The sequence below is a fragment of the Melanostigma gelatinosum genome (genome assembly GCF_949748355.1).
Source record: "Melanostigma gelatinosum genome assembly, chromosome: 13".
In the NCBI taxonomy this organism is placed as follows: domain Eukaryota; kingdom Metazoa; phylum Chordata; class Actinopteri; order Perciformes; family Zoarcidae; genus Melanostigma; species Melanostigma gelatinosum.
Window position 1 is genome coordinate 17708394 of NC_136646.1, and position 25447 is coordinate 17733840.

Sequence of the window (25447 nt, forward strand, 5' to 3'; positions counted from 1 at the left end):
TGTCGATCGGACAGATTTTCAAAGTAAAGTTCACTATCCTCGGTTCTTTTAAAAGTCGATTTATGTCCTTTTGCTTTCTCGGACCTTGACAGTCCTCTTTATTAACCTTAATATCGCCTCTTCATCAGGTCACCGCTCGCTTCACCACGTTCATGCAGCCCTGTTGTTCCTCTGAGCCGCTCAATATCAATAAAGGGCTTTTCACTTTCATCAGCTGCGACGTTGTAAACAAAAGAGGGATTTTTCTTCCTGTAACGCCGATGGAACCGTGCAGTACAAGTTTTTTTTGTGAAAGGAGCTCATCATAAACCCCCGCCTTGTTCAAATAGCTTTACCAAGATCCCGTTTCAGTGCGCAGACCACAGCCCTGTGATCGGATATGTTTATAAGATGTAATTCATGACCAGAGCGGTCTCTCCTCTCATTCACGGCGTCTTAGGTTTTGCACATTAAAGCGCATCATTTTTACAAAAAAAAAAAAAAAAGAGTTTCTGTGTCTCTGGAGGCATCCGACCACATTTCGTTGGGGTTTTGCATCTACTTCACCACCGTGAAGTGCCAAATGAAATGCTAGAACTTCCCTGAGGTCTCCCCCCAACAGAAAGGAATGTAGGCTCCAGTACGGTAGTCCCAGAACAATACGGATCCTTTTTTTTTGGAGCCGCCATTTCTCTGCCAGGCTCGGGATGCCGTGGAAATGTAGACGGAGGTTTATTTTCACTTCAGCCCAAAGACACTTCATAAATAAACTCACACTTTGTAGCCAAACAAAAGAACCTCTCGCCGTGTCCTAACCTCGACTAACCTGGCTCATAATCTTCCCTCTGTCCCCATGTGCCTTAACCCCGCTGCCCTAATCTCCTGACCCCCCCTGACCCCTGCTGTCCTGACCCCTGGACTCAACAACCGAGCCTTTCTTCCACCCAGGCTCACCCCCTCCACCCAAAAAGCACAATGCCAAAGCCATCACGCGTCTCCGCTTCCAGTTTCTGCGTTGTGAAACGGTTTCCTACTTCCCTCGTTCAGATTCAACAACTCATCAGAGCAACGTTTTACTCCGTGCCGTGTGTTGCATTGTGTGTGTCCGTGTTGCAGGTTGACTTCCTTCAGAAGAGAGCCTCGCTGCTGCAGGAAGACCTGGATGCCTGTCGCAGCAGGAGGTTAGCGTGATTGTTTAGATTGTATAGAAACGTGTGCGTGCATAGTTCATGTGGAACTTTGTACTTCTATACAGTACAAAGCATGTAGAGTATGTGCCGTTGTTGTTGTTTTTTTAAGCTTGTGAGTACAGCGAACATCCAGATTCTGTCATCCTCCGTATACTTTGTAACACGCTATTAACGATGCAGTTACATCCGATGACGTCTTGTCTTCGGCTATGACAGCTTCCAGTCCTGAGGGCTTTTGATTTTTGCCTCCCATCCTTCATACTGTAAGAGCCATTTATGTCTTTTATGAGAAGCATCGTATAAGTGCAGTGATAAGAGGCCTCGGCAAACGACGCCGCCGCTCACATCCCGGCAAACATCTCTCAGGACTGTCAGTCACACGCATCGCAGCGAATAACCAGTTATTTCACCGTAACGTCGCAACGTAAAGCGACGGAGACGTCGACGGTCTCAAAGGAGCAGTCAGTCGGAGAGAGTCTGTTTGAATTAATCGCGATGCGTTATGATGTCGGTTTGATGGTTTAACGCCGGAATAACCAAACTCTTTCCGTTTAGGTAACCGTGGCGGGAACCTCGACGCCACGCCGGGATATGAAGGACACGACGTCCAACCAGATGTGAGCATCATTGACTGTTACAAGTATTTTACACAACCCGGCATCTGTTAGTTTCATGTGCTGTTGTAAAATAAACATTTATGTTCACAACTGGTTACGTTGTTCAATTTTATGTTTTTTTCCCACGTCGTTAACGCGATATCATTGTTGTTGATATTTGAGAGATATTTCTTACCGAAATCCATCAATTTGAATAAAAGACTTTCCATCATTTTCTTCTTTTGTTTTATTTCTCAGCATGTTTTCCATCTTCTTCAAATGCCTCATAATTAGTCCCTCAATTAGGGGGAAGTCATGCTGTTGCCCACAACATCGCATGTTAGCGAAGATTAGCTCTGCAACTTTACAACTAAAGTCAAAGACCTTGAATTCCCGTCTCCCCCATCACTGTTTAGCATCGCCTTTCGGCTCACGCCCCCCATTTGAACTGCACCGAGCGGTTGGGGGGGGTTTGTGGGTTCGGTTCTGATAAAGAGCGCTGGGAGTCGATTGTTTGAACCTCCGGCCAAACGCTACAGTCCTTGGACCCAGTGTTCCTGCCTTCACCGCCACTCTGTGTTACCAACGGCTCCACTCCAACCCGAGCCACCACGTCTCCGAGTCTCCTCCGGTTGTCTCCACACTGTGGAGTGTTTTATGATGATAATAACATTTGGTGGGCCGAGGATGGCCTTCGTAATGAGCCCCGAGCCATTGTTGTTTTTGTCTCTCTGGTAGGTGAGGAATGCATGGGCTCGAATACTGATCATTTCAAAAGTATCCAGTTTTTCCCCCGGAAAACAATTTGGAGGCGTTATTGAATTCCAAAACCAGATTTGATTTCAAAGAGCCCTCTGCACTTATTTGCGTTGGAATTGCTTTCTTTTTTACACCCGCAGTTCACGCACTTCCATGTGTTCCCATTGTCCGTGATCTGTTCTGCTGCCTCCAAGCGAAACACGATACCCCTCTCTGTATTTATTTGATGTGCTTATTCTGCTGCCCAGGCAAAGAGAGCGAAGAAACGCCAAAAAAAAAAAGAAAGAAAGCGAGACGAAAGAAGAGAGGACTGTCTGACCGACATCTGAGAATCAGGAATTTAGTCTTTCAACACAAAGCCTTTGTAGGGTCTGTTGTTTCTGGACGGAGTGCACAGAGGATTGAGAACTATTGTAACACGCCATCATACGTGTGCACGTATGCACACGTAAGGACGGATGTGTGACATGAGCAGGTAGAGGTGTCGGGGAACAGCAGCTGATGAGTTTCATGGATCGTCTTCGGAATGTTTGGAGCGAATGCTGCTCGACAATAAACAAGATGGTTGTACAGTGTATGCAACGACCGGTCTGCCGTGGTCCTGATGGATCCGAAGCCGTTTAAATGACATCAAGAGCTTTGAGTGTTGATGTTTACATATCGTTGGGTCTCTGGGTTAAATGGAGATAATGATGGAAACTCTTTGACAGTCTCTCTTTGCATTCATGAACACCTTGGCGGGAGCTTAAACCTTCCCTACTTTCACACCTCCACCTGGCCAACCGCTACGTAAGCTAGCGACTGACGTGGTTGTTATTTTGGTCTGTTTTTGAAGAATTGTCAGACACATCACACCCGATTTCAGCTCTTTGGAAAGATGCTTTGACACTGTTGATAAGCGCTTGGTTTGCGCGTGTTTTTGCTCGTTTTTTTTACCCGCTCCAGCTTTAACCCGTCTTTTAATCTGTTATAACACTAATTGATTGTCTACAGCCAAAATACCCTTCATAATTGTGCTCGTGTAAATACAAGTCACGAATGTCATTTGCACACAGCCGACATGGCCCCATTAAGGATCAAAGGCCTCACTTCCTCTCTCCGTTATCGCCACATCAAGGTTGTGCGACAGCAGTAAAGGGCGGCTGAGGTTTCCGCCATATTCTCACCTCGCGCTTTGTGCTCACGGTTGCTGTGTCATTTAGATGGGTGCCATGTGTTTGCTTTAGCTGCAAGTTTAAATGTTCCATTAGCTAAAGACTATAGTGTTCATGACATGAGTGCACAAAGGCCCATTTAAAAAATCATTGCACACGAGATGTTCGTTTTTTTTTTTCTTTTTTTAAAAAGCCTCGTGGCACCGAATCAGAAATGTAGAGCAACTGCAAACGTGTTGCAGAGGAACCCGCTTTTGTTTTGACGTGTTTTATTCCGGTAGGATATCTCACGAGTCTTTATTATTGAGGACATGAATTTAAAGAGCAGTGATTTGAAATAAACTGCAGTTGAGGTCCTTCACCGCTCCTCTTCTCTGCCTTTTTTTTTTACTACATCTACGCATGTGACAGTCTGTGCACGCGCGCTTCATTCTGAGCGCTCGTGACAGGCCTCTGGGATTGACTGTACATCAGCGTGTGATTGACAAAGTCATCGAGTGTGTGCGTGTGTGTGCGTGTGTGTGTGTCACCGGGGCTTTTTATAGCGCTGTATTCTGAGTCAGACCCTCGGAGGCCTGCGTTTGGCTGCTGTACGGCGCTTGCATAAATAAACCTGTTTATCGCCACACACTGATGTCTTCTGCCTTTGTCTCTCTCCGAGCTAGTATCTCTCTCTGTCTTTGTTGAGACGGTATTTATGGCAGTGATTTTTTCTTTCCCCGGCCCTGTCACTCAAGTGCAACGAGAGCCGTGAAAAGGATCTGCAGCTGTGTGATTTGAGAACAAGTGGGTTAGAGGCTATGCAGCCGGAGTGAAGAAGGCACAGAAGGTTGTGTTTTTGTGACTGTGGCAGGATTTTCTTTTGCTGTGTGGGTTGAGCAGAGGGACAGAAGACCATGTACTAAAGATAGTGTGGGAGGTTTGTCTGCATCACTTGCCCTGCCACTCTCTCTGGATCTCTGGTATCTCTGTCTCGCTCTCTCAGCCTCTTATTATTCTGTACATAATCTTCCAGCATCACTGGTGACGGGGAAGTAGACTGTGGCCACATCCTCACTAACGCCCATGAAGTTGAAAATGCGTGTTTTGATTGTTCTTTTTGACCCTCCTCAAAAAAAATATTCCTCAAAGTGCATCATTTTAATGTTGGATTACTTTGGAAATAAATAGGGCATGAAGACATGACGTAAATCCAAGGATCTGATTGTCTCATAAACAAACACTTTAAGAAAGGTGTGAAGCTGCACATGAAAAATGTCCTTTTCATGTTGCATTTGTGAACACTGTCAAAATCCAGTTTGAGCTGTGTGCCCTCATCAGAGCACATATCTGTGTCACACCCCTCTAATGGAGGAACGGGAAGCTGTGTAGGGGGGGGGGGGCAAAAAAAGATAAAAATCTGGCATCTGTTGAATGGACGAGCGAGTTAATCACCTTACCAGTCTGGGAACCCTCTGCGCTCCGGAGCCAGGAGAGAGGAAGATGGGGTTAAAGCGATGGATTAAGGATGAGTGAGGGAGCCCACAGGGTTGAAGTTAAGACTGATGTGGAGACGGATCGCTGTCCTGTCGAGCGTGGCGCAACAGTGGCGTCCGGCCTGTGAAGTGTCGGCGTGGTGCTTCGGTGCGAGCGGCACAGGAAATGAAAAGTCATTACTGTCAGTGTGGAGTGAGCTTCATGGCCCAAACGGGATTAGACGGCGCATCCGACATTGTTTCTATACATTGGTAGACTTAAAAGTCAAGCGCAAAATGGGATTAAAGCGAGGGAAAAAAACCCAATAAATAACCTTCAACCACCACCCCCCCCCTTCCATCTTCTTGCCTCCCTTTTATTTCTTCTCTGCCTTCCTTCGCCACCAATTCCCTATTTCATGTCTGACTCCGTCTTCACAGCCTTCTCTCTTTCACCTGTCTCGCTCCCTGTTCCACTCTCTGGCACATCTCTCTTTCCCGTCTTCCATCCTTCACACACTCATCGGCGTCATCAAAATGCACAGGTAGGCGGCGACTCCCACGCGCACTTTACATTCTCTGTTTTGCAAAAAAAAAAAAAAAAGACATCCTTCTGGGGCCAATTGGCGCTTGAAATCCAACTTCATTCCCCTCAAACTCAACCCTTTCAGAAACACCCCCCCCCCCTCCTCTACCACCCGCACTCTTTTTTTCTTTCTCCCTCCTCTTCCTCTTTCAAAACAGCCCCATAACAAGCTGGCGAATTGTTGCCCTTCCTTAACTTTTAAGGGTATTATGCACCATGTCCAACTTCAAAGCCTGTCTTAACTCCACACTTTAATTGTATCTTCCCCAGCTCTCTGCGTGCCATTCGATTCTGCTGACAACAGCACTTCTCCCTCCGTCCTATCGCCTCCCGTCCTCCTCTGCCACTCTTTGGTCCTCGATTATATTGTGTATGTTTGACCCCACCACCACCACAGCTCCTCTCATCAGCTCCTTGCTCCCTTCAGAGGCCATTGTCCCCCTGTTGTCACCTACTTTGAAGAGGTAGCCTCCATTTCCTCTCTCGGCAGTCGGTTGTTGCCCGGGGTGTGTACACACCAAACAAACTTGAAACAGTAACCCCCTGTCCTACATTGGCTGTCTCCTGCTCTCTCTCTCTCTCGCACGCTCTCTCTCTCTCTCTCTCTCTCTCTCTCTCTCTCTCTCTCTCTCTCTCTCTCTCTCTCTCTCTCTCTCTCTCTCTCTCTGTCTCTCTCTCTCTCTCTCTGTGTGAGCTGACTTCCTCCTCATGGCCCTGGTTGATAATTGCCATAAGCTTCCCTCTTGGTTTCATTTTCCATTGTCCTCCCCCAAATTCTTGGCTCTGGCTTGAGATAAAGGGATGAGCACTTCAAAGGGGTCTGCAAAGAGTTTAACCCCAAGCCGAAAGGAACAGCTCACAATACTGTAATTGAGAGCAGTTACTGATCACAGAGAGGACAGCACCGGTAGACGCACACACACACACTCACACACACTCTCTCTCGCTGAGTGTTTATGACTGCAACTGAGGTGGCCAGTAGCAGTTACGACAGGCCGCTCAGGAGACCATATAACACAGTCGTAAAACCTTCTCTAGTCCTCTGAAGTTGTTGTATAGGAGGTGTTTTCCCTCAAATCTGACTTCAGATACCAAAGACAATTAAGCTGCTTTGTGTATTTTGTGCGCATGCAAAGAAATAAATAAGAAGCTGTCCACAAATAAAGACCTGATTGGACCCGCAAGCGATTTATCGCCCGTCTCTATTTATAGGGCTCTTTGTAGTGAGGCCGAAGTTGACCCGTCCCTGTAATAATATCTGCCGGGACAGAGGGACAGTTACACCCCATAACCTGTCCCCCCCCGAAGCCCTCTTTCAAGGGTCTTTTTATAGGGCCAGGAGCCAAGGACACCCCTTGGTCCCTGGGCAGTCTCAGACCTGGGGTCAGCTCCTGGGGGGGGGGGGGGGGGGGGGGGCAGCAGGGAAAGACTCGACCTATTGGGACCTCCCATGAACCATACAGGGGGTTGACAAGGCAGGACATGAGGGCCCAACTGGCCACTGGTGTTGGCAGGGGGTCCACACCACCGTCATGGTGCGGGTTTCCACCCCGGTGTGTTTACTGTCAGAGGTCAGGCTGAACCCTCCAAAGTTAACAAAGGCTGACATTGTGGGGCTCTGTATATTAGCCAGATGACCTGTACGCCTACAGAGAGACTCTGTGTGGATGAGCTTTTATGAGACAAGAAATTGTTTGTGTGGACCTGTTTTTAACTTTGACTCATTAGTGTCTAACATACTGTACGTCAGTGGTCCCCAAGCTTTTATTTTTTGTTAAATGTAGCCACAAAGCCGCCTCAGATGAACTCAAGTCCGTCTACACCAATATTTGTATCCGCTGTTTAACTCTTACTTTGATCTATTCTTTAGTATCCATCACTTAAACTCTTTCAACGACTCTGCTGCGTACTTGCTAACTAGTTTTCACGCATTCAACAAGAGGAGTTCAAGAGTTACAACTAACTCAAAAAGTGAATTTAAACAAAAACATTTTAAAATCCCTACTTATAGCCGTGATGTGACGTCATCCATTGGTTTTTGGACTCCCGTTTTGAAGCCTTGATTTCGGAATTTAGGCCGTCGCCATATTGGTTTTTGATCGATCTTGTCTTTTTGCAACCAGAAGTGACACGAGAGGGTGGAGCCATTTTTAGGTGACCAAAATGTTACAACTAACTTTCATGAACTGAGAACACACACTGTGAAAGGGTTAAAGTTGTAAGACAAAAACATGGACAACTCACAGACTGGACTACGGCGTGTTAGCGACCTGTCAATCACAAGGTAGCCCCGCCCCAAAGCATACCCTGCTTTTAAGTCTATTTTATTCTTAATGGGATCATAATTTACGAAATGAACAGCATGCTCGAAACCAGTGATTGACAATGTTTACTGAGGTAATAAATCAAGCGAGTAGTCGGATCATTTTCTCATAGACTTCCATACAATCTGACTTCTTTTTGCAACCAGAGGAGTCGCCCCCTGCTGGCCAGTTTAAGATACTTCCACATTGGCTCCACTTTTCAGACCCCGAGTTTGCCGCCTGCAAATGACCTCTTTCACAGCCATTGGCAGTTGCACTGCCTGTTATTGATGGTAGTTTCATTGATTTAGTTCCTCCTCTGCATGCTCTGATTGCCTAGTACTCGTTGCCTCGTTCACAGACCGTTTTAAGTTTATTGCCGATGAATAAGATTGATGGAAGGTTGGTAGGGTTAATGATTCCAACTCATATTTTCATCAGGATGGCAGGCTTCTTGTATTGTGCTCTCATATGTAATTACAATGTTGTGATTATGGGAGCGGGCAGAGTTTAAAGGTGACAAAATGGCCTTTGAATGATGAGTAATGCCTTGTAGTCATCATGGCCTCTTCAAGCGCAACTTCCTCTTTTATTAACCATGATGGGAAGTGATGCATCAAGGGAGAAAGTTTCACAGCACCTTTAGCAAACAGGCTGATCAAAGTGTTTGCCGTCTTTGACCTGTACTGTTTGAATGTCTGTCCACTGAGACAACAGCGACACACAGACACCTACCGTCCGCTTTCAAGGATATAGCCAGTCATCTTGTACAAAGGGTCTCCTGTGGTGCCTCATTTGAACACTAAAGAGCTATCCAGAACTAAACTCACACGATTGACTCTGTTCTATAAACACCACAGTAAGATCACTGGCTGTAACTAGTCCAGTTTGGATAAAGAAAATGTCCAAAATGTCTGATCCGTCTGTGGGCTTTTCTCTTCTTCTCGTGTTATCTGCTGCACAAAGCAGAGAGGAGTCATGCTTCTGATGCTTAAATTATACGATAAAAATCCTTTTAGGGAATTTATCCCCGGTGGACAGATGTTTTAATCTGGTGTGCAAGCATGTACCATGTGCCCTTATTGCCACTGGTAGGAGCTGTGGAGTGATGAACAGCACTATTTGATTTGCTGCAACATGTTTTATGTGAAGGACATCTGCGGATTGTGACTTTTATTTCAAATGCATGAGTTTAGGACTAATCTAGTCTTTGAATTATGCAGGAGGGACATCTCTATACCTTCCAAATAGTCTTAAAGGGATTAAAATCACAGTTGTATTATTCTCCTGAGCTTTTGTCTTCTTGTAACGTGACCAAAAATTCATATACGAGCACATGAACGTGCCATTTGCTGCACGCCAGTGCGTGCATTGTGCTTCCCCGGGTTCTCCAACGGGTTAATCTCAAGAACCATGCGGGTCTTGAAAATAAAAGGATCCCTGCGTCTTTAAAGTTGATGTAGCAACAGAGGGATTGTAGCGATAATGCTATTGGGGCGGCAGATCAGTTACTTCTGCCGCTCCAAAGCCTCGGGGAGTTGGCTCAAGATGACTTGTCTTTGATAAGGTCCTCGCTGTGCAGCTGCAACTTCCTGATCTGGGAAATAAAGATTGTTAAAAACATGTCAAAAAAAAATAAAGCAACTCTCTGTTAGGGGGAAATAAACCGAGCAACCTTTTTTTTTTTTAATACGTTTCATTCAGAAGTGAACGTTTCTGCGCAGCTCCGACACTTGTTTTGGTGTTCTTGTCGGAGGAATGAAGCTCCCATTGTTTTTTATGCAGCTGTCGGGACCTCGGCAGTCGGCGCCTCACTTTGAAGTGCGCTGCTCCAGCCTGTCGGCTCAGTCGGTGTTGGAGTCGCCTACAGGAGAGACCTAACGTGCGGCATGGCAGCCTGAAACCAGAGGGAGGAGAAAAGGAGGAGGGAGAGAAAAGCGCTATTTTTTTTTTCTTCTCCTCTCGAGTTTTTTTTTTCTCACCATAAACCGACTCGAACCTGAACGGACTGTATGTGGACGCGTCGCGGAGACGAGTACTGTGGATTATACGCGTTTTTTTGTGTGTGGATAAAAAAAAAAAAAACCAACAACCGGAGTTTAATTTGAGGAGAGAACTCGTGGATCGATGGTAAGTTTACACGAGTGAGTCCTCGAACTGGCCCCTGTTGGAGTTCCCTTTGATGTGCTGTTGACTCGCCTTTGAAGTAACGTTCAGGGGGGAAATGACCCGCTTTTCTTACCTTAAAAAAAAAAACGTTTGTGTAATTCACCTCGTTTTTCTTTTCGGTATGCTTTTGATTCCACATTTTAAAAGTGAAAGAAGATCATTTCAAAGAAGTACTCGTTTCTTTTAGTGGTATTCCTCCCCCACGAGATCTGAGACTTTGGTGTACTTGGGATTGGACGTTGTTTAGAGAGAGGAGTCCGTTTCTTCGCCTTAAATGTAACGTTAAAGAAACTTTTAAAAAACACTACGTGTCCGTATATTAACGTGAATGGATAAGAGTTGTTTGTAGTTGCCGATAACATTTGGTACATGAAGATAAAGAGTCGTTTCTCTTCTGTCTGTGACAAGTTCAACACTTAAGCTGTAACCGTGTGTCAGTGATACAAAGTGACATCTGTTACATTTCATTTCTTTAAGCGGTAATGTAGCAAACTGCTCGATAACTGAGCGATATATATGTGGGTGTCTGAAACGTGTAACGTCAGTCCTCCAAACACACCGACCAGCTGCAGCCAGTTTAACTCTCATTAACTACACCGGTCACGTTTTTCTATCTCTCCCGAGTTTGTCCCACATCAGAGTCCTACAGGTCCTCTCACCGGGAGGCTCAATTTTAACGTGATTTAGTCGCCTGTGATGTTGAAACGTAGAAATGACTTTCCCACCACCACCTCCTCCACTACCAGCAGAAAGTGCCCGGGCTGTAGAGAGGACATGTGCTGGCATTGTGCAGCAGGCAGCCCCGGCTGTAACCCATCAGGCGGGCTGGATTCCGGATGCATGAATAAAGCCGTGTCCGTTTGGAGGATTAATGACTTATTAATGGGGATCAGCCTGACGCACGTGTGATTACTATACTTGTAGTGCCGATGTAGATTCGTCTCACGCATCGCTCAGGTGGTTTATCTGCTCTACTGTGTGCATGTGTGAAATCACTGTTTTTAAATAGTTCATTTAACCAATAGCCCATCGGTTTAGAAATCCCATTCCAGGTTGAGATATGAAGAAACGCTGTTTATGTAATGCTGCTGCAGCGGGTTTTTCCTCACATTTATTTTTTTCTGCAGAAGACAGTGCGTCCCCCCCCCCCCCCCCCCCCCCCTCTCTTTGAAGTTGGGGCGGATCTGGTTTTGATTAGATCAATACTTTGTGTTTCAGAGAGAAGACGGGCAGCCAGAGAGAAGCCCCCCTGCTGACACGAGAGAGTGAGATTACAGTAGAAGAGAAGGAGGAGGAACACACGGGCTCTCTGCCGCTGCCTTCGGAGCCATGAGCCGGGCGCTTATGGACCACATCGCCAGTAGTTTCCGAGAAGATGCTCCTCGACCCCCGGTGCCGGGGGAGGAGGGCGAGGCGCCCTGCTACCCCGGCAAACTCTTAGCGATGAAACCCCTGGAGCCCCCCAAGTCGGTTGTGCTCGGCTCTCCCGGATCCGCGACCAGGAGGAACGAGGACGGTCTCGGGGAGCCGGAGGGCAGCGCCTCCCCGGACTCCCCGCTCTCCCGCTGGACAAAGTCTCTGCACTCTCTGCTCGGGGACCAGGACGGCGCGCTCCTCTTCAGGACCTTCCTGGAGCGGGAGAAATGCGTCGACGCTTTAGACTTTTGGTTCGCCTGCAACGGCTTCCGGCAAATGGACCTCAAGGAGACCAAAACGCAGCGAGTCGCCAAAGCGATTCACAAGCGCTACATCGAGAACGAGTGCATTGTCGCCAAGCGGCTCAAGCCCGCGACTAAAACCTTCATCCGGGATAATATCAAGAAGCAGCACATCGACTCCGCGATGTTCGACCAGGCGCAGATGGAGATCCAGACCGACATGGAGGAGAACGCGTACCAGATGTTTCTGACCTCTGACGTTTACCTCGAGTACGTGAGGACCGGGGGGGAGAACCCGAGTCACGTGAACTCGATCGGCCTGGCGGACCTGAAAGTCGGATGTGGATACATGCCCACGCTCATCGAGGAGGAGGAGTGGAGTTGTGACTTCAAAGCCAAAGCGCTGGCTGGATTGTCGGCGAAGGCTCAGAGGGCCACCGTGTCCATGAGGGCGGTGGAGGTGATGGAGAGGGGATACAGGTATGGCTGCAACTCCTTATTTAAAAAAATATATATATATTCTGCTCAGAATGCATGCTGTACATCATGATGATAGACATGCCATCAATCTCCAAATCACTTCAGGGTTTCTTTTGGAGTTTGTAGAAAACGTGTCTGGCTCTCTCTGGCCCCTCTCTCGTTCGGATTTCCGGGGCCTTTTTCAAATAGCAGAATGAGGGACCGTCTTCCACGGTGGGGGGGTTCACAGAGCCCCGGCTGGCTCTGGCCCCAGCCGGCAAATAATAGACGATGACATTGCTATGCTATGCCTCCTCCTGTACCACACTGTCCTCGAGAGATGCATCTAGACGGCTCTTAGAGCTTCATTGTGATGTTTATTAGGACCTTTGCCTCTCTGCCGGTCCTTTTCTAAAAGAGCAAAATCAAAGTGAAAACAAATTGTTTGATTGTTTTTATAAAATGTTTTATTGGGACATCTTCCGATGTTGCTATGGGACACTGAATTACAAGTTGTTGTTTTTTGAGTGTGACGAGCTATCCAAAGTGACAGCTATACCTGCTTCTGGACAGCGTGGACTGACAGCTGGTGCGTGGTGTATTGGGGTATTGGGGACTTTCCCTTCAGTGTGACGCTTGTTGCTCAAAGTGAGGAGTGCGGTCCTCTCGTTGTCCCCACACACAGTCAAAGCATGTGGAGCTCATTTCTACCTTTTCCCTCCCTCACCTCTTCTCGTCTGACTCTCTTAAAAACAAACCCCCGAACGGCAGCAGCTAGTACAAAATCAACACCCAAAACCCTTCTCGCTCTCTTCTTCCCTGTTTGCGTCAATTCTCCTCTGATCCCCCCCTCCCCCCTTTCGACTCCCCTTCACTTTTATCTTATTTTTTTCCTTTTGAAAACTCGGGGAATGGGGACTACGACGCCTGCTTTTAGAGCGAAACGGAGGGGGAAAGAAAGTGGAAAGGACGGAGAGAGAGAGGGAGGGGGCAGTGCACCTCATGAAAGAAAGGGAGGGAGGAGAAAGGATAAATGAGGGGGTGAGAGAGAGGCAGGGAGGGAAGAATGCAAGGCCGGCTGTGTTAAATACCTGACTCTTTGCAAGCCCCTCTGAAGGTCAGCCTGGAGCTGGGGGCCTTCAGCTTTAGTCCTGCTGGGTCTCTCCCTCACGAAGACCCCACCTCCCCCCCTTCTTTCCTTCTCTGACACACTCTCGTGCTTCCGCTCTCTCTCTTTCTCTCCCTTTTTCTCCTCCTGTACCATGGCAAGAATGCATGCACAGCAGGAGATGAGTGGTGAGGAAAGAGTGAGTGTGACTGAGGGAAATGGAAAGAGAGAAACTGTGGGGCTGTTTAAGAGAACATAAATGGGGCAACGGGAAGAAACCCACAGCGTTCCCCGTGCAGATTAGCGTATATCTGAGGGGCGGAGGTTGCCAGGCCTCGGAGTAGCTGCTCTCATGAAAAAGTCATATTCACACATTAATCAATGAATACTAATGAGATGTCACCCACCTGTTGGCTACTGTGTCATTGTGTTGCATTGGTATTGATCTGACTTCTGTTGCAACCTCCTCCCCCCCCAGATCGTACAAGAGAGGAGACCCTCTCAACCCCGGCCATGTGGGCTCTTTCGCCCCCGTCAGCAGCACCAACGACAGCGAGGTGTCCAGTGACGCCCTGACCGACGATGCCATGTCCGTGACTGACAGCAGTGTGTAAGTGAATATTAACCAAACATGAGTGTGTGTGTGAGAGAGAGAGTGCAAACGCATGAGGTGTTTCAGGAATGTGAAATGAGGTGCTGTGAAAATACAAATGAGGTGACAGACTTTGTACACTTAGTGCATCAATTGACACTGTGAGTAAGACAACAGTTCAACTGATGGTTTGTTTACTTATTAAGTTATGACTTTATTCTATTAACGGAGTTCAGTTCTTGCAGCTTGTGTTGTCAGACCAACAATCACAAAAGTTGTTCACTTTACAATAAAACAGAGAAAATCCACATTTCACTAGTGAAGTCAGCAAATGTTTGGCAGCTTTGCGTGTATCAAAAACCGTTGATTCGCCGGCTACGGAGTGACTGATCAAGGAGTTGGCTAATCGTCCTCAGTGTTGTGTTGCCTCTGTCCACATGTGGTTCGTGCTTATCTGTGTACGTGCCTGGGGCCTCGTTCTTCAAAAGGATTACTTTGGCGCAATCACGTGTCTCTCAAGTGGCGGGCCGCTGTGAAGTCATTGCGTGGCGCACGGCTCAAGGCCAAAGAGGTCGCTCGGGTCAGCCGGTTTTTCCGGACGGAAAGCAGAAAACTCTTGGTACAAGTTCTGCTTTTACTTCATCTCACATGGGAGGCGTCGAGGCCTACGTGGATGATGTCACTGAAGCAGCGAGGTTAACCGTGACCTAGCTAAAGATGCTGACACACTGATGTTCAGTAGGCTGGGCCGCACATAAATATGGCGGCTATAAAGAGTGTTGTTTTATACAACAGGCTCCTCTGCTCTGGCATATCTCTAGACAGCCCTGCTTCAAAGAGGCCGAGGCCCATATAGTCCTATTCTGCTGTACTTTGCCCAGCGCGGTGACAAAGCCCTGGCTGCAGGGACTCGACCCCCCCCCCCCCCCCCCCCCCCCCACACACACACACACACACACACACACACACACCTCAATTCCTGCCCGCTCTGGCCTTGATCAGAATATCTGCCTCTCCTTCGGTCAGTTGAAAGGGACCCGTAAACATTTGAATCTCACTTACAGATAAAGGAAAGAATAGAAAAGGGGGGAAAGCAACGGGGGAGGAGGCGGGTTTTGTTCAGTGGGAAGAGAAAGAGAGTGGGGGGGGGGGGGGATTTTTGCTGATATCTTATTTATGGATTTGCTTGGACGCTGGGGAATGCAGCTGCGCAGACTTCAAACATTATCTTATCTTACAAACCAGCCTTTTGATGTGCGGAGATCAGAGGCTTGCCAAATGAAGATTGGGAGGAGGAGGAGGAGGAGGAGGGGGGGGGGGGTGTTGGTGTTGGTGTTGCTTATGCGCATGACTGTGGCATTTCAAAGCAAAAGTGGAAAAGTGCTCCTCAGTTAGGCTAGGTCACCAGAAAGCTGCTGTTTAGCGTGGAGAAAAGACGGCGTTTTGCACCGTCAAGTGCTTCAGTTTGAAGCTCCAGCTCTGCTGTTTGTTGTTTGATTCAATTTTTTTCCCTCTGATAGATTTAACCAGGTTAGCTGCACCCTCGGGTCCTGTCCCGCAGTAACTCCTTGAATCGGTATAATGAGTTGCTAATGCTAACGGTGTCCTCCGCTCAACATAGAAGTCAGTAGGGGAATGCTAATGCTGACGCTACTTCTGCCAGCCAGAGATGAAAATGTCATTTCTAGGTCAAACAAACCCTCGTACCAGCTCTCTCAGAACCGTGTGACCCGGTGTGCTCCGACACACAAACAAGAACGGAAATGCTGCATGATTCACCTCCTGAGTATCTTAGTTTTCTTCTCAAATGGACGGGAGAATTAATTGATTGGATTTATCCAATCAATTAATCGCTTGAACTTTGTTTGATCTACCCAGTGAGCTAATAAGCTTCTTCCTGAGTGTCTGTTTGGTCTTCAGTGATGTATCCGATGAGGTAATTGACCTTTGCTGGTCTGTCTGTGCTCCCCCAGAGATGCCATCCCTCCATACAAACTGGGCTCAAAGAAGCAGCTACACAGAGAGATGCAGCGCAACATGAGGATGAACAGTCAAGTCTCTCTGCCTGCTTTCCCTGTAAGTACACACACACACACACACACACACACACACACACACACACACACACACACACGCACGCACACGTGCGCTCCAAAGCCTTTTTGAACTTGGGCCCCACAGTGTAATTTCCATACCACCTTCAGTTCTGGGTCTCTCTTGGTTCTATGAATAGTACGGCACAAACTGTATTCGGCATTCTCAATTCAACACGAGCAGAGATCTGAAGGGTAACGTCAGAGACTCAGCCTCACACACACACACTATTATAAGTGCACAAACACACACATAGGAGCCCTCTCGCTACCTTTGGTGTCACCTACACCCCCATTAGGGTTCCTTGAAGTCTGCGGGAGACGAGAGGGGTCTCTAAGCTGTTTATCGCCGCAGCGCTCGGAACACGCCAGGGGCTTTTTTTTTTTTTTTTTCCCCACCGATGCTGTAAATATGGAGAACAGGGAGAAGTGAGGAAGATCTCTGCCGCTTTATCCCGAGGGCTCTGAAATCAGCCCGGTTCCCAACGAAAACACAGAGATACTCACGCACAGGCAGCGCTTTGATCCGAGGATGAATGGCGCAAACGCACAGGGAAGTGACAACTTCCAACAGAGCTGGCCCCCTTTTTTTCTTCTTTCCACAGCACCCCCCCACACCCTACATATACACACAGCCAGCCAGCCCCCCTCCCCTAAAAGTATGGGATCTTAGGGAGGAGCGTGTCATGTGAGCCCTCAGTGGGTCAGAGGGGAGGTGGTAGCTTAAGGCTCAAGAAGAGGCTAACTTCACGTTGAGAGAAGAACAGGAAAAGGAGGTCCGACACAGAGAGGTTGACGTCTCAAAGTAGAAGTAACAGAAGCAGCTTGTTAAAGACATCTTGCCGTGACCCCCTTTTCTTTGTCAACATTATGAGACATGCAGCAAGTGTTACTTGTCTGAGGAAAACATCCGCAGATTGGCTGTCGCTACTCTTCTCTCACTGTCCCCCTTTTGCTGTTATTTTGCGTTTCTCTTTTTGTTCTTGTTTTGGTTTCCCGTCTGATTTTTGCCGATGGCTTCCATTCCCATGGTGCCGCAGCCCCAGGCGCCATCAGACAGAGCCTGCTTTTCTCCCCTTCATCCCTACCACAAAGGGATGGGAGAAACACACAAAAAAGAGGGAGAAAAATCAAGAAAGCCCCTGTGCAAAAATGCAAATAATTTAAGATGTGTACGAACACACACAGTCCTTCTCATACTGTCACTATAGTGTACCTCAAAGGTGCCCAGTGTGTGACAAGGGGGGGAATAAATTACCTCAACCTTTATGATCTCTCATCCTTTTCTGGCACCTTTTTTTTTTTATCTCTTATCTCTTTCTTTCAGTCCTTCCCTCTCTTTATTTCCCCCCCCCCCCCCCCCCCCCTGCGAGCACACATCACTGCATCTCAACTTCTCCCATTTCTTTTTTTCTTCTTTTTTTAATCCCTCATCCTTTCCTCCCTGGAGTTCTCTTCCACCCCCTGTCGATATGTGGCTTTTATTCCTAGATGTAAAGCCACTGCTTCCCATCTAGCTATCCCTCCGTCCCTCCCTCCGCCGCCCCACTGAGCGTTTGATATTTGACGAGGAAGCCTTTGAAGCGAGCTGACTTTAAAGAGGCCCGCTGATGATGACAGAGGGAACCAGCCGAGGCCCGGCCCAGCATGCCCACACACCCCTTGAAACAACCCCGTAGCCCTGGGTGCCCGTGAGAGTGCCCTGATCAGTACCACCGATGGTGGCGCTGGTGGAGAACAATGCATAAACGTAGACCGACGAGAGGGAGAGGAGTACGGATGTCTTTTGTGGGAGCGAGCTGGGGCTCGATCGTGGAGGTTATGACGCACATACGCGACACAGTTGCTGACGTATGTCCTTCTCCCCAAAGCGTACTCGTCGGCCCCCCAAGGAGATGGTCCCGATGAAGCCGTCGGAGTTCGCTGCCCAGCTCATCTCCCGCCTGGAGAGTCTGAAGAGCAAGCAGGACACCATCAACTCTCTGGAGGAGAAGCTGCAGCAGATTGAGGAGGTTTGTAGGAGTTTTTTCTGTCCTGGAAAAGTCAACTGTCAGGTGTTTTTAATTGCTCAGCTGATACATTGTGCGTGCTTTGGTACCAGGAGGAGGAAAAAGAAGACACGGAGATCATGGGAAGCGCTCCCCAGCTCTCTCCCCACCCCTTGACCCTGCTCCCCGGCTCCTCTGACGAGGACCCCCAGGCCATTCTGGACGAACACCTGTCCCGCGTCCTGAAGACCCCCGGCTGCCAGTCCCCCGCCGTCGTCCGCCACTCGCCTCGCTCCAGCTCCCCGGAGCACAGGCCCGTCACGCGGGCAGGCTTTGGAATCAAGACCCTGGTGAGGACGTGGTCCTCCAGCTCTTCCGTCTCCAGTCCCGACCAAGGGGCTCCGGCCCCGGGCCCCGGCAGGACCTTCGTGAGCCGGCAGAGCACAAAACACATCCACCACCACTACATCCACCATCACGCCAGTCCCAAGACTCAGGAGCAGATTGAGAGGGAGGCCGCCCTCAGAGTGCACAGCCTGTGCTCCAGCAGCGGCGAGTGCCAGCCTTACCAGCGCAGCCGCAGCCTGGGCAGAGAGATGTGTGGGGCCGTCTCACCCGACGACAGCGTGGGGTGAGTCGCAAGCACCTCTTTGCTTTGTCTCGTTTTAATTCTGTTTCCTCGTGTCGATTGCTTAACACCTATCGAAACTAATCCTCTCTATCTCTCTCTCGCTCTCTCTTCTCCCCCCCAGGCGTTCCAGCTCTCTGTCCAGGCGCGTGTGTCACTCGGGGGCCGAGGATGGAGTAGCAGAGCGGTGGATGGAGGACGGCGGGCCTTCACAGCTGCCCAGCGACACAACAGACCCCACCCAGAACGTGCTGCAGTGGATCCTGGAAAGTAAACGACAAGGCAGGCACAAGCCTCACAGGTAAGCCGTCGCCTGGACCTCCTGTTTCTTTTTTACTTGAGTTTTAGTTGCTGATGTCACGTTGCTGATGTGTGTCGTCTCGTTTCCTTTCTCCCTTGCAGCATCCAGAGCACCAAGAAGACCTTCGGCGGCTCCTCCGCGCAGACGCACACGTGGGGTGGGGGCGGAAGCTGCGGCCACCTGCGTAGCCACCAGCCGGCCCAGCCGTTCATCCAGGACCCGGCCATGCCGCCCATGCCCCCTCCCAACACTTTGGCCCAGCTGGAGGAGGCCTGCCGCAGGCTGGAGGAGGTCTCCACCAAGCAAAGGTACACAGAAACTAGAGAGTAGTTGTTGTATATTGCCCGTAGCCCCTTGTGATTTATAGATTTGTTTTTCTTAATATATTGACGTCACGAAGGATCAGTGTGTGTTGTCGATCCTCGTATTAAAGTTGACGCCGTATCTCCTCCCAGGCATCCGATGTCCAGTCTCCAGCAAGAGAAGAGCCACCTAGTGCCTGTCCAGGCCGAGGGGTCCGCCCCTCTGTCTCTGGCCAATCCCGGCCTCGTCGCGTCCGGCCCCGGCCTCCAATCAGAAGAGTACGATGCCTCTAGCGTCCTGCCCTCCCCCTCCTCTCCTCCTCTCTGCTCCTCTTCCTCCTCTTCTCAGCCATAACCTCCACCTTGCAGTGTACTTCTACTTCCTTTTAACTCTTCACCATCTTGCGCTGCTCACCGCACACGTAGGGAGACAGACCAGTCGTCGTGTGCAAACGTACACATCACACGCGTGCACACACACACACACGCATGCAGTCACTTAAAAGAGAAGGTGACCCCCTTTGCAAAGTTTATTTTAAGCTTTGCACACAGATGCCTGGCTCTGCCTCTGTTTGCATGCGTCGTGTTTGTGCTGTGTGTGGGGGGGGGGGGGGGGGGGTGTAGTCACGGCACCACCTGACTGAGTCATCCCTTTCATGTATCATGTTTATTGGCCGTCCTTCAGTGAGCGGGCGGTCGGCTGGGGCTGAGCCGAGCTTTGCAAAGAGAGCTCCTCTGAAGCGGGCCTACAAAGCCTTGGACATAGCTGAAGGGGAGTCGAGAATACTGTGCCCCCTTCTCCACGCACACACACACACACCACATAAGTACACACTTACTGATGGCACTAGGTCGCTCGCTCACATGTGCTCTTCCTCAGGCGAGGTGCTGCTGGTGCGCCTCTGCTCCAGTGCTGTCGTAGATTGACGGCAAAGTTAGAAGCTTCGCTCCGTGTTTTTCCCGATTAACTCTTTTGGTCATCATTTTGTTAAGTATCGTGAGTGTGTCCGCTCCTAACACACTGTTCTTTCTCTCTCTTTTTTGTCTCCTTGCAGGACGAAGGAGGGTAGAAAGGGTTTAGGAGGCGAGACGGTGGTGACTTATTTCTTCTGCGGTGAGGAGATCCCCTACCGGAGGAACATGAAGAGCCACAGCCTCACCCTGGGCCACTTCAAGGAGCAGCTCCGCAAGAAGGGCAACTACAGGTGTGTAGGTGGAAAAATCAACGTTGGTTAAAGTTTCACAAGATGCGGTGCGAGGTGGACTTTTGCCACCGGTGCTTCTTTCATATTGTGATTGCCGGTAATAAAACGCCATCAGCTCATCGGCCTTGATGTAAAACAATGATCGAGCTGTCGCCTTTTGGGAGTATAAACAAAAAAAAAACCTCTTGCGTATGGGAGCGTTCCGGCTGGATTTGAGATTTGTGGTCACTCGTGTCCTCTCATCTCTGACCTGGTGACTTCTAGGACCTTGTCAGTGGAAGCGGGAAACCTCAAACTGAAGCTAGCGTCTAATGTTCGCTGGCTGAAAGGTTTCAAGCGACACCGTCTAGTGGTAAAGACCCTATATATGTATGTATGTATGTATGTATGTATGTATGTGTATATATATATATACCTTTTTTTTTTTTCTCATTCAAGTGTGCTTTATCCACATCTTTGTGGAGCGTTGTTATCAGTGTTTGTTCCTATGCGTGTGTGTGTGCGGTCAGATTCTAGCCTCTGTGGTTTTTGTATGTATGTGTTGAGGGGGATGCAAGGAAAAGGACAGGGGGGAGGCGGGAGGCGGGAGGGAGGGAGGGTGGTGTGGGGGTTAGTGGAAGAGTTTGAACTGCAGCGATTTGGGTCCCATCTGGTATTGATTTCCATGCTGAGGCACACTTAATACACACGGCTTTGAAGCCCCGGCCTCTTTCATTTCAACCAACAAAGACTCGCACAAATGACCAGCGTGCAAATTCTTCACTGATGCTATCAGGGGCTCTTTTGTGTGTGTGTGTGTGTGTGTGTGTGTGTGTGTGTGTGTGTGTGTGTGTGTGTGTGTGTGTGTGTGTGTGTGTGTGTGTGTGTGTGTGTGTGTGTGTGTGTGTGTGTGTGTGTGTGTGTGTGTGTGTGTGTGTGTGTGTGTGTGTGTGTGTGTGTGTGTGTGTGTGTGTGTGTGTGTGGAACATGCCCAGTGTTTACACATGTAATCATTTTATGGATATTTTTAAAAGGCAGATTGTTAAATGCCAGATTCGCTTGTTTGCTGTACTTCAGTGCTGAGGCCGCGCGGCTTCGGTGTGTGTTTGCAGAGCGAGATCTTCTGCTCTGATTGCTCCTTTCCAGTTGGCATTAAAGGGAAAAGATCAAACATGTATTGTGTTTAAGGCTGCCATGGTCTCCGGGATAAGCACGGGCTTTAGTATTGTGTTAATAATTACAGGTATCAAACTGTTCCTTGGGGATAAAGCGGGGAGAGAAAAAAAGGAATTCTTCCTGTCCAGATGTGTACAGCGTTTTTTGGATCATCAAATGTGACAAGCGCTTAAGCTCAGAGTTGTCCACATCTGTCTGTTTGCCCCCCCCCCCTCTTCTTCTCTTCTCTCTGGCTCGCTGTCTCAGTTCCTGTGTCATACCATCCACATTTTTTGGATAGAGCTGCGCGGCGCTTTAATAGCAGCCAGAAAATGTGTGGAGTTGGGTCATTTCAACATGGCAGCGGTTCAACAAAGAACAGTACTGCCGGGCCTGCCAGACGATATTGGTGCCAGATGTCAGTGAGAGGGAGGGAGGGGGGGCAGATCTAGCCACATAAAACATGTTCCAGTGGAAATTCAGGCTCTGTGTCTCTTAGCAGAAAATATCACGGCTCTTTGAAGATTTATTTTATTTTTAAAGAGTAGGAAGGCTCCACTTTTAAGTTTTTCCTCCTTCCTCGTCCGTATCGTGAAGGTGGATACAGTTATCTGCCGTGTCTTGTGCTCTTTCATGTCTTATTTACTCACTTTAGTTTCCTGAGAGAGACTCCTCCCTTTTTTATCGGACTGACCGCCGTCTTGCCGGTGTGCACTCCGAGGCCTTTTTTTTTAAGCATCGCGTGTTCGACTTCTTCAGTCTCCCGTCTCATTAAAAACAAAATGCTCACAAACATACCCGCATTCCAGTAACCCCACACACGGAGCACATGGAGGCATTTTTCCATGACATAGTTAATGAGTGGATTCTGAGACACACCAACCAGCCCACCCCTGCTGGTTTCTCTTCCTCTAAAATGAGGATGGGGGGGGGTTGCATCATTAACGGCCCAGTGAAGTCATGGCTGACGAGAAGCCCCTCCTTTTTTAGATTTTAGTTTTTTCCTCCGCGCGTGCACAGAAAGTTGTCAGTCGGCTGCCCTTCCTATAGCTCAATTTCAACCGTTTGTCAAAGGACCCCTTCATTTGTACACTGGCCTAATTGGCCCCAGTTAGCCGGGGTATGAACTCACGACAACACGACGGAGAAAAGGGAAAGGTGGAAGTAAAGGAGAGAAGGAAAGGAGGGAGTGAGAGAGAGCAGGTTACGACCCCACCCTGAGGAGTCAGTCTGCAGCTCAGCGGGCTCGCTTGATTGTGTACAGAGTGGCTTTTTTCATGGCTGGTGGAAATGAGGCATGGTGTTTTTAAAAAGGTCAAAGGGGGGTTTTGACCTTTAGGGTCTTTCTTTTGACAGTATTTTGAGTCCAGCGTGTGTCTTCAGGTGTTAACTCTCTCTCTCTCTCTCTCTCTCGTCTCTCTGTCAAAGGTACTACTTCAAGAAGGCCAGCGATGAGTTCGAGTGCGGCGCCGTCTTTGAGGAGGTGTCGGACGACAGCTCCTTGCTGCCCACCTACCAGGGCAAGATCCTGGGCAAGGTGGAGCGGATGGAGTGAGACCTTCCCATGTTGTGGATTTTAAAACGGACTCGTCACAACCCTACGTGGATGTACTCCCTCCATATGTTCTCTCTCACACACACACACACACACACACACACACGCACACAGAGAGTATGTGTCTTTTAAGCTAAGGCTGTCGGACCTGAGATGCCACTGAAGGAATCTTAACGACGTTTTGGGCAGATGGATCGGAGGAACAAAAAGGAAGGACAAGTTATCGCCATTACAGGACTATCATGTGAACAGGCCGCCTCGAGGTGAAGAAAATAAAAGACTGAAACGTCCAGAAGAGAAAATAGAGACTCTAGGTGAATGACCACTCCTCAAAGAAGCCGGGCGGTGGGCTCAAATGTGAGACTGACGGCCTACCCGACCCTGCCTGTGCTGGCATCTGCCCACGGGCACTCGCTAGCACGCCGCTAATATGTATACGCAGGTATACATGTACATTGTATTGTGATGCTCGTATTGCTGTGTAAAGATTTCTATTGCTATTTATTGGAAACACCCCTTGCCCCCCCCCCCCCCCCCCCCAAACCCCCATTACTCCTCCATGGACAAGCTGCTTGGAGTTGGAGAAACGTCTCCAATTTTCCACAATCCATGATTTTATATTCTCTCTCCCCCCCCTTCCTTCTGAGCGTTGGTTCTCAGGCAAAAGGAAATGGGTTTTATTCATTTTCTGCCCCTCATATTGAACTGTAAACTTCAAAAATACCTCTTCAAAAACAACTCCACTCCTGTTCCTGGAGATTTAGCGGGACGTCGTCTCCGATCTCTTGTCCGGAGAGCTTACTGCTGAAGCTTTGAGAGTGGCTCTCTATCACTTAAAAGTTTGATAATATATTTACTACTGCAGTGCTATATGTCCCCATCGGCTCAGAGTGTACTTTGGGAGAAAAAAAAATGGGGGAAAAAAGAACAAAAATGCCATTAATGTTTAATTCCCAGCTCGCCTTGATCTATCGCGTCTTAGTGCCTTTGTTTCAGCGGCGCAGGCATCACACAAATAGCCTACGTATTAACGGAGAGGAAACTGCCCTGAACAGGTCCTAGAGTCCCCAAAATGTGTTTACACCAATATTAATATTTACCAACAAAAAGCTCTATCGTGTGCTCCCCAACGTGCTTACCTATGTGATTGTGTGACTGAGTAGAGTTACTCTGTGTGTATTTGAAACCTGCACTATGAGCTGCAGGTGGTGGTGATTTATACACTATGTCCATAGTGTTTTAATTGAGTACAGTAGCTGTGCCTACATGGATTCTTGCCGTGTTTTACCCAATTTTCAGGGTCCTGTTACTCCCTTGGTTTTTACAAGGGGCCTTATGTTGAAAAGATATTTTTATGCCTTTTAGTATCTGTTTCATCATGTTTTATGTTTTATAATATTTTTCATGGCTTCCTTGGCTCCACTTGTAAACTGTAAATTATGCGTTCTATAGAGCTCAGTTGAAAAGATGCCTCGGTACTTTAATTATTGTAATTAAGAAGAGATGCAGCCTTTATTAAAATGTTCTATTTTTCAAATTAGCAAATGGTTTTGTGTGTGTATGTGTCTTGTGATTAGGGGATGGTGATGTGTGTGTGTGTGTGTGTGTGTGTGTGTCGAGCTTCACCACACACACCCCGCTGCGGAGAGTGCAACTCGTTGGATCCGGTGAGAAATCGCCGGCAGATTTGCCTCCATTATCAGCTCTTAATTTACTCCCTGTTGGAAATTTAAACATGCACCATTAAGTTGGCCACCAGAGCCTCTGTGTGTTTAACTTTAAGAGGGAGAGAGAGAGAGAGAGAGAGAGAGTGTGTGTTTAATGAGACATTTGACAAGAATGCAATAATAAAGGTTTTATAGGCAAGATCATCGGGAGTCTGAGGGGTAAAATGTTTTACTGTTAAATTCTGTCTTTAAAAGACAGCGTTGCATTTTTTTTACAGTCAGTCGTAAAACAATAGTCAGGTGCCATCAACATGTGATCAGGTTTTAGTTGCTGTAATCTTTCCTCTTCTTCTTGAATTAAGCTGCATCCTAGTGAATCTGTGAGTGATGGACAAAACACACAGTCGGCATTTTGTGCAAACATGTCAAGTGTAAAGGTCAACAAATCAAGTGAGTATCTTCTAAAGTCAGAAGTTTTAGTGCAACTATCCTTCCATCGCAGTTCTAACGGAAACACAAAGAGGACATTTTACATTAAAAAGATCTACACACATAAGGTCACACCAC

General features: G+C 48.3%; 2 protein-coding genes across 4 annotated transcripts in view; both read left to right on the plus strand.

Annotated features, from left to right (window-relative positions):
- Positions 1 to 1966, plus strand: part of cep112 (centrosomal protein 112) — an 80805-nt gene extending 78839 nt beyond the window's left edge. For 2 of the 3 annotated variants that reach the window (XM_079281914.1, XM_079281916.1), the window contains one exon: positions 1096 to 1456. In XM_079281914.1, the coding sequence (XP_079138040.1) occupies positions 1096 to 1170 (75 nt within the window). In that variant the 3' untranslated portion in view covers positions 1171 to 1456. Of the gene's footprint in view, positions 1 to 1095; positions 1457 to 1724 lie in introns of those variants that run through there. The other variant, XM_079281915.1, reaches the window with a different exon arrangement.
- Positions 1967 to 9894: 7928 nt separating this feature from the next.
- Positions 9895 to 24752, plus strand: axin2 (axin 2 (conductin, axil)). The gene is made up of 11 exons (XM_079281165.1): positions 9895 to 10151; positions 11409 to 12328; positions 13894 to 14025; positions 15981 to 16083; positions 17972 to 18112; positions 18202 to 18719; positions 18841 to 19017; positions 19119 to 19325; positions 19473 to 19598; positions 20375 to 20524; positions 23087 to 24752. Exons 2-11 carry the CDS (start codon positions 11520 to 11522, stop codon positions 23211 to 23213), a joined length of 2490 nt encoding a protein of 829 aa, XP_079137291.1. The 5' UTR covers positions 9895 to 10151; positions 11409 to 11519; the 3' UTR covers positions 23214 to 24752.
- Positions 24753 to 25447: the final 695 nt, after the last annotated feature.

Excerpts from the sequence above, each read along its gene's own strand:
- axin2 (XM_079281165.1), top strand. The coding sequence starts at position 11,520 with ATGAGCCGGGCGCTTATGGACCACATCGCCAGTAGTTTCCGAGAAGAT. Across the intron at positions 12,329-13,893 it reads GTGATGGAGAGGGGATACAG|ATCGTACAAGAGAGGAGACC; the intron begins GTATGGCTGCAA and ends CTCCCCCCCCAG. Across the intron at positions 16,084-17,971 it reads TCTCTCTGCCTGCTTTCCCT|CGTACTCGTCGGCCCCCCAA; the intron begins GTAAGTACACAC and ends TTCTCCCCAAAG.